The sequence below is a fragment of the Opisthocomus hoazin genome, chromosome 6 (genome assembly GCF_030867145.1).
Source record: "Opisthocomus hoazin isolate bOpiHoa1 chromosome 6, bOpiHoa1.hap1, whole genome shotgun sequence".
In the NCBI taxonomy this organism is placed as follows: Eukaryota; Metazoa; Chordata; class Aves; order Opisthocomiformes; family Opisthocomidae; genus Opisthocomus; species Opisthocomus hoazin.
In genome coordinates this window covers 52,857,826-52,870,885 of record NC_134419.1, presented here as the reverse complement: position 1 = coordinate 52,870,885, position 13,060 = coordinate 52,857,826, and the positions used below count along the sequence as shown (strand labels likewise).

At 38.5% G+C, this 13,060-nt stretch overlaps 1 protein-coding gene across 1 annotated transcript in view; it reads left to right on the top strand.

Annotated features, from left to right (window-relative positions):
- The window catches only part of CTNNA3 (catenin alpha 3), a 577,723-nt gene that overhangs the window by 42,389 nt on the left and 522,274 nt on the right, over window positions 1-13,060 (top strand). The window contains exon 5 of the mRNA XM_075423092.1: window positions 10,001-10,120. Coding sequence (XP_075279207.1) covers window positions 10,001-10,120 — 120 coding nt within the window. The remainder of the gene's footprint in view (window positions 1-10,000; window positions 10,121-13,060) is intronic.

Genomic DNA, 13,060 nt, shown 5'->3' with positions numbered 1-13,060 from the left:
CTCATCCTTGTCCTTAGAGAAAGGTGGTACATTTTACATATTTATTTAGTCTATGCCCTGGCTGTTGAACTTGCCAACAGTGGTATTAGCTGTAATGGCGCATTTTTGTGTTGACATCTAAGGAAATCGACTTAGAAGATAAAGTATTAGATACTTAGAAGATAAAGATTTAAATGCAATTAAATATTTTAATGTCTCAACTTTGCTCTTTTCAAAATCCTTAACTTTAACGATTATACTTTAAAACTCCCTTAGGAATTCAGTTTTTTTGTCAGTGTGGACTTAGTCCAACAAAAAGACATTTTAGTCACACAGTGGCTGTAGTGTAGAAAGGAAACCTTGTCTTTGCTGTATCGACTTTAATATTCTCAGTGTTTGCATGTTCATATGGCTTGAAAATCAACTCTCTTTAAAAGTCATTAGCAGTTGCTCTTTGAACTTGTTCTAAAATTTTAATACTGCTACCATATTATACTCATCTTCACAAAGGCGTGAATGTTACAACTGTTATTAATCATTTAAGAGACAAGAAATTTCATTGACCTTTATGTCCATAACTCTGAGGTCTATAATTGTCATAGAACCAAATGAAGAAATTTAAATGACTGAGCTGAAATAAATTTTAAAAATGGGAAGAAAAAGAAGTAATAGAAGAAGAAACAAAATTAAAATTTCAACTAAGGAAGTTTTTTTGTTTGTGTGTATAAAATGAAAGAAAGTGGTCCAGCGTCATCAAAGAACTCTGCAGAGTATTAATCAGGTCTTATTCAATATGGAAGTATTTAATGGGGAATTTTCTATGTAAGTAATATTTTTCAAATTTATGTATCAAAGACTTCTGAAAGTTTTTAGTCTTGCTCACTCAGTAAAGCTGGTTAATTCCAACACTGACATTCAAAAGATTTGAAACCATACTTACTTCTACTGACAGAATGCCAGTCTGGATCATTAATTTCTTCTGTAATCTGTGAATAAAAATAGAACGGAAACAATGACAATGTGACTAGCTGTCATATAAAGTCTCGTCTACTGGTACCTGTCACATCTGCCATTCTAAGTATATCTAGCAAAAACGATGAACCTCAGCTACCTCTTTCCAGTTTATAAAGTCTATAAGAGTGTTGTTTTCTATACATTTTACTTAGACTTTGGACTGGTTTTGACTTCTATGTAATAACATTGATATAAAACAGAGTGTAATGCTGAAAATATTGAATATTTTTGTCACAAAAAATATTGAAATGCAACTTTTAAACTAAGAATAACAAGTCAGTCTATTTGGAAGAATTTGATAAACCTGGCAGGAATTTGACTCCGAATGTCCTAAAACATACCTTTGTGAACATGAGATTAGCTTTTTCGAAATTTCACTAATAAAGTGGAGAGAATTTTGGTTGTTTTATGGATTCTGTAGGATCTTCACCCAGCAAAGCGTGTATCAAATAATGCGTATTAGAAGCCAGTACAAATTCGCAGTGGCTGTTCATATTCTGGCACAGTACACTTCTATGCCAGCCATTTGTGGGATTTACAGCCTTATAAGAGTATGATGATGTGGTGCAAACAGCCAGCTCATTTTAGAGTTGACTGAGAAAATAAAGTACATCACACTGTTAAGAAAGGATTTGCTTCTTTAAACAACTTAATTTTTTTTAAACAGGGAAGAGTTTAAATAAATAGCTGTCCTTATCTGAGCTTCCATACTTATTTTAGAGTCTGAAGTCTCTAATAAAAAAAAAGAGCTGTGAAAAATGTAGTCAGACGAAGGGCTATCACGTGTATTGCATTCTTTGATTCAGAGCTGTATTACTAGCCTCATTCATTGTGGTTAGTAATGCTCAATATTGTTTAAGTGAATTAACAGACTAATGGAATTGCTTGAATTTATTGATTAGAAGAGAACAGCAAGAAGGTAACAAGTTCTGAGAATTGAATTCAAAGCGCATTGGCAGTCTGTCTTTCTCTAATCTATTTCAGATCATGCTGAGCCAACATGTTTTATCTGCCTTTTTTCCCTTCTTGTCGTGCTTGTAGATTTACTGTTTAAGTCTTCATATTTTTCATGAATGCCTCAGACAGCATGATCTATATAAAATGCTTGCTTAGAGTTATTTAAAACTCTTACCAGGAAAAAAAAAAGAGAATGGCTATAGATAAGAAGCAACTTCTGAACCTGGGCCCTGTGGGCATAGTGCTGTCTGTTCCTCCCTTCCCTGCAGAGTATTCATCAGCATTAAAAATGTTTTGAGTAGGAGAAAAACAGTATGGTTACATAAAAGAAGAGAGGTAAATCATCTCAGGCTTAGCTACACTTCAGGTTTAGGTATTTGGTTCGACTCGCATAAATCTGCTTAAACTAGACTTTTACTTGTTCCTTGTGTTACTTTGTGACAGTTTTGGTATTGTGGTATCATGCAGTGAAACATTAAAAAACGGAAAAAGGGAAAAAAAGAATGTTAGCTACCCTGGGGGTACAGGGCCAGGTTGTGAAACTGAAAATGATCAGAATCATATAATCATTTAGGTGGGAAAATACCTTTAAGATCACTGACCTCAACAGTAAACCTTACACTGCCAAGTCGACCAGTAAACCATGTCCCTAAGCACCACATCTACACTACTTTAAAATACCTCCAGCGATGGTGACTCCACCACGTCCCTGGGCAGCCTCTGCCAATGCTTGACAACCCTTTCAGTGAATAATTTTTTCCTAATATCCAATCTAAACCTTCCCTGATGCAACCTGAGGCCATTTCCTCTTGTTCTGTTAATTGCTGCTTGGACACTGACCCCCACCTCCCTACAACCTCCTTTGAGGTAGTTGTAGAGAGCAATAAGGTCTCCCCTGAGCCTCCTTTTCTCCAGGCCAAACAAACCCAGTTCCCTCAGCCAGTCCTCATAGGACTTGTTCTCTAGACCCCTCACCAGCTTTGTTGCCCTTCTCTGGACACGCTCCAGCACCTCAATGTCTTTTTTGTAGTGAGGGGCCCAAAACTGCACACAGTATTTGGGCTGTGGCCTCACCAGTGCTGAGAACAGGGGGACGATCATCTCCCTACTCCTGCTGGCCACACTATTCCTGATACAAGCCAGGGTGCTGTTGGCCTTCTTGACCACCTGGGCACACTGCTGGCTCATGTTCAGCTGGCTGTCGACCAGCACCCCAAGGTCCTTTTCTGCCAGGCAGCTTTCCAGCCACCCCTCCCCAAGTCTGTAGCGTTGCATGGGATTGTTGCAACCGAAGTGCAGGACCCAACACTTGGCCTTGTTGGCCTCAGCCCATCGATCCAGCCTGCCCAGGTCCTTCTGCAGAGCCTTCCTACCTCGAGCAGATTGACACTCCCACTCAACTTAATGTTGTCTGCAAACTTGCTGAGAGTGCCCTTGATCTCCTTGTCCAGATCATTGATAAAGATTTTGAACAGAACTGGCCCCAGTGCTGAGCCCTGTGGAACACCACTTGTGACTGGCTGCCAGCTAGATTTAACTCCATTCACTGCCACTCTTTGGGCTGGGCCATCCAGCCAGTTCTTTACCCAGCGAAGAGTGCACCTGTCCAAGCCATGAGTAGCCAGTTCTCCAGGAGAATGCTGTGGGAAACGGTGTCAAAGGCTTTGCTAAAGTCTAGGTAGACGACATCCACAGCCTTTCCCTCATCCACTGGGCGGATCACTGTCATAGAAGGAGATCAGGATAGTCAAGCAGGACCTGCCTTTCATAAATGCATGCTGACTGGGCCTGATCACCTACCTGGTTGTCCTGTGTGTGGCATGTGATGGCACTCAAGATGATCTGCTCCATAACCTTCCCTGGCACTGCGGTCAGACTAATAGCTCTGTAGTTCCCCAGATTCTCCTTCCGGCCCTTTTTGTAGATGGGTGTCACATTTACTAACCTCCAGTCAACTGGGACCTCACCAGTTAGCCAGGGCTGCTCATAAATGATGGAAAGTGTCATGGTGAGTGCTTCTGCCAGCTCCCTCAGCACCCTTGGGTGGATTCCATCTGGCCCCATAGACTTGTGTGTGTCTAAGTGGTGTAGCAGGTCACTAACCATTTCCCCTTGGATTATGGGGGCTTCATTCTGCTCCGTGTCTTCCAGCTCAGGTGGCTGGGTACCCTGAGAACAACTGGTCTTACTATCAAAGACTGAGGCAAAGAAGGCATGAAGTACCTCAGCCTTTTCCTCATGCTTTGTCACTATGTTTCCTTCCGTGTCCAATATAGGATGGAGATTTTCCTTAGTCCTCCTTTTGTGGCTAATGTATTTATAGAAACATTTTTCACTGTCTTTTATGGCAGTTGTCAGATTAAGTTCTATCTTCTTCCCCCCTTCCCTTTGGTGGATGTGGGTCACTCACATGGCAAGAGAAATTTCTGAAAATAAGTAGTTTTTAAGAAGGTCACAGGAGTCTTCAGGAGAGGATTTGGCTTCTCTTTTGGTTCATACTCATATTTGTTTTCTAATCAACCAGCAGAAATGGATTGTTGCTACCAATCTGAGGTCAGTATATGGTACATGGGATACAGTTTGTAATCAGGGCTACAGTGTTTATCATTGCACTCTGCAAGTTCTGTTGCGGTCTGTAATGTGCAATAAATGACAGAGGAAAAGCAGCTCCTAAAGAATTAGTTTGAAGAGCTGGACTTTTCAAAGTGAACATCCTTTTGAGTGCAACAGGAACCTGGATCCACTTCTGTTCTTGGCATAGCAGCCTCTTGACTGCTGCTTCGTAACTCCCTAATGACTCCTGGCTTTACAATTCTTAGGGCTTCCCTTGAAACAATCATATGCTTAATGACTCTCCTCTAACAAACTGTTGCTAAGGAACAGACTCCCCAGTGACTCAACTTTTGTTTGTATAATATCTGATTTTGGTCTTACCATGGGAATCACTGAAAAAAAGAGCATTATCCTTTTCTTGCCAGTCAGAAACATGGCTTTGAAGGGGCCCTGATTGGCCAGCTTCAGGTACTACTGTTCCAGAATTTCTTCCTGAAGCAAGGCTGAAGACTCCCAAACCCGCTTTGCCAGAGAACCACGAAACCAAATGGAATACAGTGGCTATATTTCCAAGAGAAAAACAGAATTTCTGGGTTAAAAACACACTTAAATAAAAAGTTTGAAAGCAGATCCAATCCTTGCCTCTTTGCAGTGTAGAGCCTTTCCTTCAGTCGTATTTCTAGTTCAGTACCTCTCAGCAGATTCATGTCTGCAATAGACTCTTTAGCGTTGTCTTCATGTGCACTGAGAACTCTTCTTTGCTGCCACATCTAAGCCTTAGGTGTGGGTTAGCTCCTTCAGGAATATCCTAGTTTTACTTCTGCTGCAGGTACCCTGTCTGCTGTCTTTCACTGTCTCCTGTCCTACCCAGTATCCTAGAAGGGTCTCCATGAGCAAAGCATGCTTGGCAGATTTGAGAGAGGATCGTTTCAATTTCTTCCAGAGTATCTGCATGATTTAGAGTACAGTAGGAGCAGACCCTCACCCTTAGTGGTGGCAGGGCAGATAAATACACAGCCTTCCTCCCTACTGCTCAGCTGCTGCCTTTTTAGTAGAGTAATGGGTCACAGTAACAAAGGAAGATCATGCCCATTTACCACTCTCTGGAAAGAAAAGGAAAAAAAAAAAGGAAAGAGAAAGCACCAGGAGGGAACAGGTTGCCCTCTTAAAACTCTTGCCTGGGAGGGAGTGGTTTTTGACATCTCTTGAAAACTGTGCATGCAGGGGTGGGTAGACAGACCTGGGAAAGGAGGATATAAACTTTTTTATTATGAATTAAGAAAAAGAGTTAAGGAAAAGATCCCTAAAGTTGGGAAAAGCTTCCTTAGACAACAGTGGTATCTGTGTTTATCCCTGAGAAGATGAGATAGAATATAAGTAGCAACCTGTCAGTTACACAAACCAGGTGAAAATAGTGATGAAAGCAAATTTATCTGGAGTCACTTGGTCCTAAGTGCAAACTATACAAAGTGTTTGCACAACCCAGGTATAAGGTGAGGGGGAGTGAAAGAAGTAGGGCTTGTTTTGAATCTATAAGGCTTTCTTTAAGATGGAATTTTTCTGGTTAGGTTTCACATTCATGGTATGAAAGGTATTTATATACTAATTTTTCATTATAAGAAATAATTGTAAAGTTGTGAGATAAATATCAAATGAAGTAAGGTGCAAGCATAAAGCTTGGGGAGATCTGTGATACAAAGATGGTTTGTAGCATAGGCTAACATGGATTGCATGAAGTTGCTGGAAGTACAACTGAGTTCAAGAAATCTGTATAGTACCTGGTGATGACATCGGAAAATTATTTTAAGTTATTATTTGGACTATGTAAATGCCTGCATGCTCCAATCAGTACCTAGGACTCCATTGCAGTAGACTCTTTTTGAACCTATCAGGAAAAAAAGAACATTGCTAAATTGTTTCCTTCTGAGTAGTTATTACTGCTTCTACAGCAACACTTAACATTGAAGTGCAGTGCTTATAAGAGAATATTATGGAAGTGATGCTCTGAAATGTCCTTCTATTGAGCGCTAATCTTGGAATGTTGGTAAAATAACCTTGGAAAATCAGTTTCTCTTGGCAGATTATTTATTGGTGGTATAGTAATGAAGTCAGTGTAATGTAAAATGGCTTGTCTGATGAACAATTATTTGTATCTCAAGCATGCACAGATCATTCTCATCTAAAGGAATTTATTTTATAACTCACTTGCTTTGGGAGGGAGAATTTAAGAAATGTATGCAAAACAAACAGTGTTTTCTTTATCATCAAAATACATGTCTTCAGAAATTCTTAAAATGAGAGAAAAATAATCTGATATTTTCTCAATGGAAAAAACTGTGTGACCTGCTCTTCACAAAACTCTCAAGAGACACATTGCCCATTCCATTGCAGCAAAATAATAGGGGAGCAACTGTTTTCTTGTAAGTAGGTGTGTGGAATTTGAGAGGTTTTGTAATTTTTTTCATCCAAATCTGCTGATGATTTAAAATAGTACAGTTAGCATAATTTAGTCTTTTAAAGAAGCAGTACTTTATTAGAACAGGAAGGTATTTTTTAATGAACGGTTTCCTTACATCAGAACTGAAATAAAATTTGCTTCTCATCCTGAATTCAAGTCCTATTAATCCACATGAAAATAAACAGAAATATTTCACAAGTGGAAAAAAATATTTCAGGGCTATTTTTCTGCCCTGCACAGTGGAAGATGATGATATTGATATTCTGAAAGACTAATACTCTTTAACTTCTGCAGATCTAGACGAACCAGAAAAGAGCCATTTGTCCTCATTCTTGAATAACAGACTGGCTTTTTGCAGCATTGGCCCTGAATCTGAACCAAGTGTGTAGAAGGAGACCAAGTAAAGTATGTGCAGCAGGCCATTTGATGATGCCACCTTTATAACTTATCTAGACACCCAGGCAAATTACATTAAAGGTATGTGCTTTGTCAAATAGCATCATTCACAAACTGAAGATGCAATATCTGCTGCCTCCCATACCTCTTTCTGTTTATATGGAGATTGTAAGGTTATTACCAAGAAGACTTCGTACTCCATGTTTAATGATGTCTCCTCCCACATCTCTGAATTGTAAGCAATGAAGTACTTTGCACTGCATGTTTATAATCTTATGTTTTTGTGGGCTGACCTCCTGCTTAGCTGACAAACCATTGATTTTCATGGCCCACATTGAGGTTCCCGGGCTTGTTAAGGGAATCCCATTAAACATGGAGAGAATTTTGTCCACCTCAGACAAACACAAACTTGTCTAGCATAGAAGCTATGATCTTGGGATTCCGTAAAGAATGCTGTGAAGTGCAGCTGCAAAGTTATGTTATTGAAATGTAATAATTAAACTAGAGTTTAAAAATCAGACAGCAACTGCCTTTAATATTATTACTTATTCCACAAATACTCAGATTATGAATCAGTTTGCTTGCAACAGCTAAACATGGTAGCAACAGTGAACAGTGCCCTTAAAATTTTACAGAAAGATGCAGAGCTAATGTACAACTTGAAGAGACTTTTAAGTCTTTATTAAATTGGATAAATTAATTTGAATGAAGATCAAACATAGTAAATTTTAACTTAAGTAGTATCAAAATTTTAGTAGGATTCCCTGTTGAAACATTATGCAACCACTCTGTTTATGCCTCAACCTCTTCTCTTTGAACTCATTGCTTCATTTCCACTACATATGACAGAAGAGCAGAAGTTCCAAGGTTCCTGAAAATAGGTAGATGGATAGCAGAGAAAAAAACAAAAAAGCTAAATCAGGAGCTTACAAAGACACCAGAGGATTCTCAACCCTTATAAACAGCTTTACTGCAGGAGGAACTTCAGTCAGAGCTCACATCTCTTCTTTGACATTGCCATGAATAGGCTGTGAGACTACAGGAAATTTAGTCCTGATGCCTACAGCTATACTTTCAAAAAAGTGGATCTCTTCCATAAAGTGAAAGTAAAAGTGTCAGTGAGAGAGGTTTTCTTCTTACTTAGGTAGAACTGTGGTCATTGTCTGAGAGGAGGTTACAGAACTCTACCATACTAATCGGGGGCATCATACTTATGAGGAGGCTGTATTAATAACACCCTTCTTGTCCATCCATATTTGGGATCTTTGTCACTTTCAGGGTTTTGATGGTATTTGTTGCTTCAAGATACCTGAAATGGGACTGTGAGAGTTACTCCACTTAGTTTAAGACATCTATCTCGTTGTTGGTTTCCAGTCAGATAAGCACACAACCTTCATCCAACAATGTCTTGATGGTGCATGTTATCCACCTTGCATGTCTTACTGCCAGGGTGCTTGGCTCTAGTTGTAGAGGTTTTTAAAGAGGAACTGAAGATGAGTGGAGTTTTTTTTTTTCCTTCTACTCCTGTGGTTCATTTTTCCAAGTCAATGACTGTAGTTTTACCAAACGTATAGAGAAATGTGCACTGTAGTTACTACCAAAGTCCTTGATTTTCCAGAACCAACTGGACAGCAGTCCATTTCTTTTGGTCTTTTGCCTCATTCTCTGGACATCAGTACTGCATGCAAGCTTACAGCAGGTACTTCGTCTACAGGACCAGTAACTGTGGAAGTCAATATTTTGGTTGGATTTAGAAGACATGTAGTTCTTCCTGATTATATAAATGTAAATAAATGTTTATAGACTTGCTTCTGATGGTAATCACTGTGATAACAAAATATTTCTAAACTACTTACAGCTTTACAGCTGTCATATGCTTGTGAGGTAAAGAAGAATATTTGCAGATGGGGAAATGGAGAAAGTCAGGGGAGAAGGTTCATGATTTCCTGAAGGTAGCAAGGAGGCTGTAGCTTTTTGCGCAGCTCTTAGCCTTTCTGTTACAATTCCCTACAGCTGGGTTGGTATTGTTCATCTCTTTGAAAAATACCAGTATTATTTTTAATAATAGTGTATGCATGAAAGAAGTTTTAAATTTAAAAGTAAGATCTGTAGCGAAGTATAATTAATGTTGTCACAGCTTTCATACAGAATATGAGCACATTGCCGAAGGTGAGCATCCGGTCTTGCAAATTACGCTTAAGTAAATTAACTTGATAAGGAGTACTTTATTATATAGAAGACCTACTGTTATGCTTGATAGAATGGGGAGTTCATGCCCTGCATAAAGTTACATATGCTTTTATTAGTTGAAAAAAAAATCAGATCTATATGAATATATTCCATCCTGTAACACGACATAGAGTAAGATCTAACCTTTAGAGATTGTGTTGATTGCTAGCGTTTTGTGTTGTGCAAGTCTGATCTATGAAAGTAGAGGATTTAATTTAATTAAACAGGGCATATGTACTATGCTTTGAAATCTGGGACTGATTTCAAAATGAAATTTTAGGATTGTCTAGAAGGTGGTATACTCAAGATGTGACACGGCTCCATAACATTAGTATTTAGTAGAATAAAATCCTAATACAGTGAAAAACATAGCAACTGTGTGAATGCTGGTATATTTTTTTTTTACCGTCACAGTTTCAAAGAACTTTCGAATCTTTAAGAAATGTATCCAGTAAATCTGATCTACAGAAAACCTATCAGAAGTTTCGAAAAGACCTGGAAAATCTCGATCATTTGGCGTACAAACGTCAGCAGGTAAGAACATGGAAGCTTGGTAGGAAAACATAGAATACTGGACATAAACACAGTGGGTGGTAAAACTGATGCATTTGATAGAGTTATTGTTCTTTCAGTCAGGTTTTATGCTTTGTGTGATGTCACCAGTTAAGCCAGTAGGAGGGGTGACAATTCTGTTTAATCCGTATTATGTTGGACTGCATGGTTTTTGACTTCTCAACAGAGAGAAAGATAGGTAAAGCAAGTAAGTGAGACTTAGCAGACTATTAAACTTTGCATGAACACATAAAAAAAAATTTTTTTAATTAAAGGGCATAAAGGTACTGTTTGGATTTTTTTTACTTGAAAAATGAACTAAATCCACATAAGTTAATGGAATCAGATATTGACTGTGCATGCAAGCAACTGATTTTTTCTTCTTTAGAAATGACTTTACAAGCTGAGATTGCATAAAACTGACACGTGGTCTTTGACTCATGCTTGGAAGATCAAGGTTAAATCGAATTGTTAATGTATTTAATGTTGGACATACTTTCTGTCACTTTTGTGTGTTTTCTGTGAAAATGTCAGCTCTCATAATAGGTCTTCACTTCTTTTTTGTGTTCTTGGTAAAATAAGACTTTGCCTCTTTCAGAGCATACTGAGGAAATGCTCTAACATTTCTATGTGGGGGTTGTTTTGGTTTATATTTTTCTGAATTCTGTCACTTGGTGTCAGTGTTGTCAAACACTTCATTTGCTTGGGGGCAGATCACAGTTGTTTCCATCAGGAAATTCATTAGACAGTTAAAAATCAGGAAAGGGCTCAGGGACAGATGGTGTATGAACACGTGAATATTTGATTCTTGAGACAGGGAGGTCAGGGAGCAATTGGCTTGGGTGATTTTCAGTGTGGTGGGAGCTGTTATTCTGGTGGCACTAGAACATAGTTACTTGTGCCTTTTGACATGGGGCTGCCAGCAACCAAAAGGCAATGTTTCAACTGGAAGCTAATGTGGGTTTATGGTATCTGATGTCATAATTATGTCAAACATAATAAATGTCACATCTGCAAGGGTTTGGAGAGCGTTTCTAAGCCAGGGAAGTGTAAATTCTATAATTACTTCTTGGGCTATCATCACACTTTTATTGGGACTAGCTTTCTCTAGTCTGAATTCTCACTCTCAACTTTGCAAAATTCCTTGTTATTTCAAGTGATGTATGTCTGGTTCTCTAGCAGACTCTGAATGTGCTTCAATAACATGCTTCATATCACCTTGAGCAGGGTGTTTTTTCTCCTGTTTGCAGATCTTCAATACCCTTTCCATCTCAATACTTCGCACTTTCAAGTGATTTGGAGAATCTCAACATCCTTATTCAATATCAGGCATGCATATATCTCCCCATGCTGTTTCTGCTCTGTGTTTAACTGTGTTGGCAGAGGCTTTTTTGATTTTGAGGTACTAAAGGTGTATTATGTGTAAAATCACTTCCTGCTTTCAAACACAGAAGACAGGCTGTTCTATCTTCTGTTCTGTGATTGAATCTTTATAAAATGTTGTACAATGTTATTAAGAAAATAAACTAGGCAAAGGCTGAAATTGTTAAAAAAAACCCAAACCCTAAACCAAAAACATATGAGGAAGACTAGAGATGTACTCTGTGTCTTAGTTAATTTGCATTGTGTACCTGATCAGTAGTTTTGTGGTTTTCTTGAGTAGTATTTTACTTGGTTTTGATACTGGGATTTTAATCTTAGTAGAACTTGCGAGGGAATCTGCAGTGAGGGGTTTGAAAAGCTGCCATATCTATTTATTGTAGAAGATGCTTTGAATTGTGTCCTGCTTTGAAAAGAAAGTGAGCTCTCTGTAAAAAGATTAATATTTGGTTTGATTACTGTGCAAAAATCACAGACCTGGATTGGGACTGAAGCTGTTCTGAGTATGTGACGTTTGTATCTGGATTTGTGGAGTGTGCGCATTTAATTGATAACTTATATAGTCTCTTAGTAGATGAAGGGTGTATTCATAGCCCCACTGGCAAAACACTGAGTCATTACCATCTGTTTGGAGACAAACAGTTGTATACAATATGAATATGAATGCATTCATGGTAAAGTAAGTGTTTTATGTAGTCAAAGTAATGAATATTGCTTTTGAATGAAATATGGTTATTTGCTTCTGTCCTTATTTTTTAGACATGAGACACAAAGTGCAATATAGCAATGTAATTTTTCAGTGGTGGAGTTTACAGGACAGATGGGAAATTAGAAATGTGCTTGTTAAACTATCCTTAAAATGACCCATGTTTACTGTTATTTATAAATATAGACCAAACTTCTATGAGTGGTAGAAGTATACAAGAGGCAAACATGTTTGGGATGATGGTTTATATTAAGTCATTTTAACTGTCAGTTTTCAGAATAGGGTAGAAGGTCTTGAGTTTTCAGATAGCCAGCAGATTGCCAACAGAAACATCTCTTTAAAATAAGCAGTGAGGTAAAGAATTCAGTTCTGACTTTCTTTATACAAAACCCCCAAAGTTGTGAGCATACATAGGTCAAACTTCTCAGCGCTTTCAGATTCTAATTTTGCAAATAGGCTGAGTATGTGTATAAGCCAGCGTGGAACTGGTCAGGGTGGCTAAGTTCTCTGGTGATTACGGAGGAGGAAGATGGGAAGTTCTTGGAGTTGGAGACAAGCTGGAGACTTGTTCCAAAGCTGAACTGTGGGGTTGACATATAGTATTGTGGTCAAGAAGCCTGTACGATGCCCTTTGCTGTTCTTCTGTGTCCCAAACACAATATGAAGTATTGACTTGCATCTATACGCCAGGTCTGGTTACTGTTGCTCTCTGTGATGTACTCCCACTATATTCAAGTCTGCTCCTAAATATATTGCTGTGTGTCAGACCTTTCCTTCTTACTGTTGGCTAATGGAACACACATCTCTACAGACTTGCCATACTTTTCCAGGAGAGA